General features: G+C 38.7%; 1 protein-coding gene across 2 annotated transcripts in view; it reads left to right on the top strand.

The window, feature by feature from the left end:
• The first annotated feature begins 419 nt into the window (after window positions 1–419).
• The window catches only part of ttyh3a (tweety family member 3a), a 33,113-nt gene continuing 26,272 nt past the window's right edge, over window positions 420–7,260 (top strand). The window contains exons 1-3 of one of the 2 annotated variants that reach the window (XM_041817586.1): window positions 420–742; window positions 1,243–1,425; window positions 5,117–5,286. In XM_041817586.1, coding sequence (XP_041673520.1) covers window positions 1,300–1,425; window positions 5,117–5,286 — 296 coding nt within the window. In that variant the 5' untranslated portion in view covers window positions 420–742; window positions 1,243–1,299. The remainder of the gene's footprint in view (window positions 743–1,242; window positions 1,426–5,116; window positions 5,287–7,260) is intronic. The other variant, XM_041817587.1, reaches the window with a different exon arrangement.

Genomic DNA, 7,260 nt, shown 5'->3' with positions numbered 1-7,260 from the left:
GACTAATATAGCTACAGTGCTGTTACTTTATTATAGAGGTGGGACTTAATCTGAACAACTTGGTTGGAGATCTATTCTCATGTTGTTTTTGCCAATCAGGAAAGATCTAATTCAACTGTGCAACTCCTCAGTAGCTACTCAGTACTCAGTACTTAGAGTAAACGATAAACTAATCACTTTTAACTTTAACTTGAGAAGAACTTTTGGCCAGTTATCTGTACCAAAGTAACTTTTCTTTTACTTGAGTATAATATTCTTGTACCTTTTCCAACTCTGATCTCTAGTCAATATCCTCTCAAAGATGGAGCCTGCCTTTATCCCGATGACTCGAACATCTCGTAATCCTATCATTACTGTGCCACTGGGCGGCGCTGCTGGGTCACTTTTAGTCGCTGACACTGAGCCGGTTCTGTCGGCCGGGCAGGGTAAACTGCCAGCTCGTTGAATGTCGTGAACAGTCACCGTGTTTCCCCCAGTCTCTCTGTACTCTGATAATGACTGGATGGGGGTTGTACTCGGAGCTGCTTGTTTTAGCCTTTGCGCTGGAAGAGGGCCGTAAAAGATGAAGTAAAGGATTACCACCTAAACAAAAAGGATGTAACTAACCGCAGAGCAGAATGTCAAGAGGAACAAAAGAGACTTCTTGTTGTTGTGCGCCTCCTCGACCGACTCTCATCCAACTGAACTAACCAGCAGCTAAACCGGCTAACGCTGGCCGAGTTAACTCCAGCTCTCATTACGGGTATGCCTACCTTTTAAAAAATCTTGACGAAAATTAAATGAACCCCGGCTCTCTGGTGGACCTTAAAATACTATTTTTACCCGTTAGCGACAACACGTTTTAAGGTGGCAGGTTAACAAGCTAACTAGCTTGGCCAGGCGTCTTGTTTCCGGGGGTCGAGATAGCAACTAGTTAATGTTAGCAGGCTACTAGTAGCATCAATGTTAATCGGGTTAATGAGCTGTGTGTCTGCCCATGTTTATAATCAGAAATACCGTAGAGTAGCATTATGTATAAAACCTCTTGACTGATGTATTGATTGGTATTATTGGAGTGAATAATCAAACGTCTTTATTAGTATTTCAGAATTGATACGTGAACTTTACCAGGGGATAGTTTGTCTAACGGGAGCTAGCTCATTAACTTTGCTGCACGAGCTTGATGGGCCACAATGTTTTGTTTTTGTCTGTCATCCAGGATACAGAGCGAATTTCTGAAGTGGATTCTCTGTGTTTTTACAGTTTGAAGCATCTTTGCTTGCTTGTTTGCTGAGTGGACCTCGTTGATACTTACTAGCCATGGCAGCGGTGGTTAGCTACTCTCCTCCATGGTGGGTAAATCTGCTGCACAGACTTCCGCATTTCAACCTGAAGTTCGAGCAAACAAGCAGTGATTTCCGACCTGACGACTGGACATATCAACAGGTAAAAATATAACTAACTGTCCTATACTTTCTTATTGTACAGCTGTATATTAAGGTCAAAATCATTCGGTTTCTCAGTGGCAGATTACTAGCCTACACCTGTTCACTCTCCCCATTGATCCGAGCAACCATCTGTGTACAAGTGATTACATACGTGTCGTGACCTTTTCTAGACACTAGACAGCTGGCAGCTAGTCCTGTGGTCCAAGCCACCTAAGTTGACCCAACCTGAAAGTGGCACATTGTCATTTTTTTAAAGAGAATCTCTTGATAAGTTCAAATACATCTGTTTTGTTGTTATAGTGGTAAACTGGAAGATGATGAGCATATACAATGCTTTAATAAGAACTGATTCAGTTGGGTTTACATTACATCTCTATTGAAGTGCAGACAGTGTCTCTCAGAACAGTGATGGATACACACACCAATTAGTTTTGTTTTCGTACAAGATCTAGGGAATTACACCTAATATCTTGCTTGGAAATTAATTGAAGTGGATTGCTGATTATGCCAGGTTACCAACTTAAATTGACCTTTGGCCTAACATTTAAGTCAGAAATCCTTAAAATCATAAGTTGGTGTGCTTATGACCATAACTTCACACCCAACAAATTAGATTATGGCTACAAATCCTGGATAAGTAAAGGTATAATTCTCTATGCAACATTGTACAGAAAGAAAAAATCAGGTGTTTTTTGAGAAATTAAATGAGACTTTTTCTCTCTACATCCAGTATACCTCTAGTTGAGACATTACAACCAAAAAAATCAAAAAGATAAAGATTTGAGAAACCAGTAAACTCTTTTCCAGTTGCTTGTAATGCAAAGAAATCAATCTTATGCTAAAAGAGGTATTATTTCTTTCTCCAGAACCTGAACACTTATGCCAGGTGACTAACTTAAAATTTACCTTTGGCTTAATATTTAGGTGGCAAATCCTTAAGGATCTGAAAAAAATTGTCATCTTCACATAAGGATTCTACCTGACTTATTTTTTCAGAGGCCAGCTGAAGGGTCAAGAGTAATTGTATTACCTTTCGAGTGATGTATTAATTGAATGTGCTAATGAATTTTGAAAGTACCACACTATAATTCTTATGTAACTTTCTAGGACCACAAAGGGTTTGTTAATAATGGGGTTGCATTGTAGTAGAGGCATCTAAGGATAGGGATGGAAATCAAGAACTGGTTCCAGTTGTGAACTTGTTCCAATTGGTTCAGTTCCTTGACATCATTTACATTTAATCCCAACAATTCCTTTATCGATGCCTTACTCCCACATGTCTTGAAAAAAAACATGGCATTATGAGAGGCAGTCAGCGAAGCAAGCAAAAACAGAGAAGTGAAGTAAGTACACATGGCATAGTCACAGACACAGGTGTCTGCTCCATTGTGTTGCTTCCCCTGAGCCAGGGTTGTAACACAGGCTAAAGTGGTTGTAAGTGTGGCTTAATTTCTCAAAAATGATGCGACCAGGGTGCATGCAACGTCTGTTGAACAGGGATTTCTTGCAAGGCTTGCACATTTTTGCACAAGAACCATTCAAATTATGTTTACACATCTAGAGATGTAGGATCCGGAGAATAGTTTTGTATTTATTTTAACGTTTTATCTTTTAAAGAAATTGAGCAGTAGTATTATACTCTAATTCAAGTTGAGATTGAAGAGCCAGAGAGCATTTTGTTTTAACTGAGATACTTCCAACAAAAGAGACCATTTTTGTATATTTTGGCATGTTCTTATCCAAAACACTTGTTTAACATTGTTAATTATTAAAACTGTTTATTATAGCCAGTAATTGAAATGTGCTTGTCATTGACTCTCACTGAAGGTGGAATACATCTTGTTCAGTGTTCAAAGAGAAAGAGACTCAATAAAATATGAGTTGTTACCAGTAAAAACGTATCAGTCTAATAAGACTATCGATAAGGGAATTGATGAACTTTTTGCGGAATTGGTAATGGCATAGATATCAGTAACATCTTATCTATTCTTACCCCTATCTAATAGCATAAAGCATAAAGTGACTGAAAGTTAAGTCTTATACCCAGTAGAAAATAGACAGAATTCAATGGAAGTCATGAGACAATAGTGCTTCCTGTTTTACTGTGGATCCATGATTCAGAAAATCCAGCAGTGAATCATGGTTACCTTTAAAGAGGAAGCTGTGGTAGACATGCATCATCATCTAGAGCTGCATGAAAGCTAATAATGGCATTCATGGTTGTTAAGAAATTTTCAGTAGTTATCTGTAGAAAAGTCATGGTTTGCTTTGACTTTTTGTGTAGAAGTGAAATATTTGCTGACCTTTAGGTACTGGACTTGATTGGTTTCATTGTGAATAAGATAGACTGAAGGATTATTGTAGGAGATAGTTTATGTGAAGTTAACTCGACTATTTGCTGACAGATGTAATTTTATTCCACCACATAGTTGCTGTTGCTCAGCTTATTTTTATTACTTGGAGCGTACATCCCTGGTGTTAAACAGGATGGTTTCATTTGCTGCATAGTCTTCTCTGTTAAATGTTCATATGAAAAGCATTTTTCAACAGAATGGCTAGAGTAGGGGGAATTTGACAGACAGGTTACACAGCTGTTTGAGCATTCACTGGCTCAAGCAAACATAAAGGAGGTCACTGGATGAGCTTACTAATTATTAGCTCATTGTGATGGCAGCCTGCTTATTTCCAATGCTCTCACTGCCCTCAGGGGAAGTCTTCACTTGTCCAGATGGCTGAGCTCTGAGTGGTGCTCAGTGTACATCCACGTCATATTGGTGCATCCTTGTGCTCCTCTGAACTGTTGAACCGTGCAGACCAACATACAGGAGCTGTGTCATTCAGTGGTATTAGTGACTGATTATCCATTCTGTCCTTTGTAACACAGTCAACACTTAAAAGGATTTGGACACGGGAATGGTCACATGAAACGCTCTGTTGTACCGGCTTTGAGCCTCTAATTGTTTAGAGATCGAGCTCACTGGCTGCCATGATGGTCGACAACCACTGCATCAGGGTGTGTCTGCCATGGGGATGCGGTGTGAAGTAAACAAATAGAGCAGCCCTGTGTGGGTTTTTAATAAAACAAAAGTGGCACGATGGAAATTTGCCCCAGCCGTGAATCCTCAGGAGTGTTCAGTGAACACAGAGGCCCTCTGTCTGACCTACATAGGAAGTGCTGCTGTTGACTGAGAGGTTTCTCTGGAATAATACTACACAGCTTAAGTGCAAGCCAGGAAATTTCGCTTGTCTATATGTCGATTGCTGATGTATGTACTAGATATTACAATATTTGCCTTCTGAAAAAGTAATTCCCCCACCATTTCTTTAATTTCATTTCAAGATGCAGTGCCATGATTATTTAGCCAAAATGATCATCACTTTTATTCTTTAAAATAAAAGCTTCTTCTACTTTGCCCTTTCAATCAAACAGAGAGATGACCCAAGGTTCCCACGCTCTAAATAATTAAAGATATTCATTAAAGCTTCTAGTGCATATTAATCAACGTAATAATAGGGTAAAATATCTTGTAGCAGAGCATGTGATCGATTCAAAGGTCAGTGCTCTGCTGCAAGCATACTGTGTGGTGTATTTCTGTGGGCCTCTTTGAAAGCCCATTATCTCCATTGTTATTGATGTGTAAGTAGTATCAGCAATGAAGTTTCCATAACTCTTTCTCTCTGTCCATCAGTCCATCCTGTTACTGGGAGGTTTGGCTCTCGCCTGTTTGGCGGTGGACCTCTTGTTCCTGCTCTTCTATTCCATCTGTTTGTGCTGCCGGCGAAACAAAAATGAAGATCAGCCCAATGCTGACTGCTGCTGTACAGCCTGGTGTGTGATCATCGCAACACTTGTGTGCAGGTGAGAATCAACATGTGATCAGGGTGAGATTGATAAAATTTCTGTTTATGAACCCCCTGATAAAGTCTCTCATCCTCTTGGTTAACATGGGATTTGGATTTCTGTATTCTAAAGAGTAAGTATATCATAAATCATAAAACATTAGATATTAGATATATACATATTTTTAAAACACTCAGTGAATTTATCAAAGAAAAGACATGAAGACAAGAAACAGAGTCATCTGTGATTGTGCCATAAACCTGTAAGTTAACATGGACAGTCAGCTGATGGAAAAGCTTCTTTTTATTCGATAAGCTCTGTTTGAATAGCCGAATAGCATCCCATAAATACACTACAAGATGTGTTAGGAAACAAGGAGCCGTCCCTGTCTTGCAGATGCTGATTCTCCCAGTATGCCCCTACTTTTCTCTTTGAGGATGAAGTTATGGCTGTGCCATATTCATCTTTTTAAAGAAAACAGTGATAAACTTTTTAGTGAAAAAAAGGAGGGGGGGGTTTGATTGCAAATACTCCTTATTTCGTGACATCGGGGCAGGTCAGGTGCAAGGGCCATTTAAACCTAACTATCAGACATCATGCCAGTTTATAAGAAGTCGCTTTTGTGGCTCTACAAGGAAAATTCTGACTTGATTTGCTTTGGTTTATATTTTTTAAATCTTTTGACAATAGCTTGACTGAAGTTGGAACAGGAGGGAAGTAGGGTGGGTATTTCCCCCTGCTCACGATACGTATCGGGATCCACATTGATTTGGGGTCATAAACATGTCCTGCTCTGAATTCACTACAGCAGTTTGTTATTATTGTAGAGGATAACAGAAGAGGTGTAGTTTAATGGTTTCTACTTTTTAGAACAGTTAAATTCAGATGTTTGGATATTGAAGTAAATTTAAATAGTCTTTTTATAATCAAGCTATTAAGAAATTCAAATACATTCATATTTAATTTAATAAAAAACGGCACCGCTGTTTCTGCGATGAATGGACGAGTGAAGATTAAACAACATTACTAACACTGAAGCCTTTCTCACCACTGCTATTCAGCTCATGTCTTTACAAATAAAGCAGAAAGTGTGCATATGATTTCCTGATCCGAAGTTGAGTGAAACTTTGAGTTTACAGCTTCAGTCAGTGCTGGTTTGGATGACACAGACAAGCCAAGTGAGCCTAGCTGTTGTTGCTAAGTCCTTCCTTGGTGTAAGGAGTGAGAAAAGCTATGAAGCTGCATTGTGTTATAAAACTACCATCACAGCCAATTAATATTGTCATCTTAAACTATGATTAAAAATGTTCATTGACTACCTTTTTTCCAGAAATTTTACTTTGACCTTGTAAATTGTTTTATTTGTTGCAAATGAACTGAAATAAAGTTCCTTCATTCATTCAAATCCCTTCATTCATGAGAAAGACTAAACTAAGGGTCAATCCTATTTCTACCCTTTAGCCCTTATCGTAGCCCTTCCCCTTGAAACCAAGGGGTTTGATGAATTTCCAACCATGCACTGCCTTTACTTGCAAAATGGTAGAACGGACTACGAAGAAAGTGTGCAAATTTAAATTTACAAATGATTGTAGAAAATAGAACAGTTGTGTTTTCTCATATATATATTCAATCTTAGTTACTAGGACCGAGAGTTTATTGTATTTTCAGTAAGTACATATGTAAACAAGGGCTATTAACTGTACAAATATACAACATCAACACAGCTTTATTGTCACCTCCAATGACACACTGTTTGTCGGAAATGTGTGATGATGAACAGCAATCAAGTGGCGTCTCTTAAGTGAAGGTTTTCGCCCCTTCCCCTTACCGCTTTGTTTCTAAGGCAATGGGAAGGGTTAAGGGGTAAAGATGGGACTGGCCCTTTAACTATAAAGGGTAGAAATGACCAAAATGCTACTAAAACTAAAAGGCATTTAATCTGAAGACTAGACTGAGATTAAAATTAAAAATAGCTGTCAAAATTAACCCTGG

This window comes from Cheilinus undulatus, linkage group 21, assembly GCF_018320785.1.
Source record: "Cheilinus undulatus linkage group 21, ASM1832078v1, whole genome shotgun sequence".
Classification (NCBI taxonomy): Eukaryota; Metazoa; Chordata; class Actinopteri; order Labriformes; family Labridae; genus Cheilinus; species Cheilinus undulatus.
The sequence above is the reverse complement of the archived record's forward strand: the minus strand, read 5'-3'. Positions and strand labels throughout refer to the sequence as shown.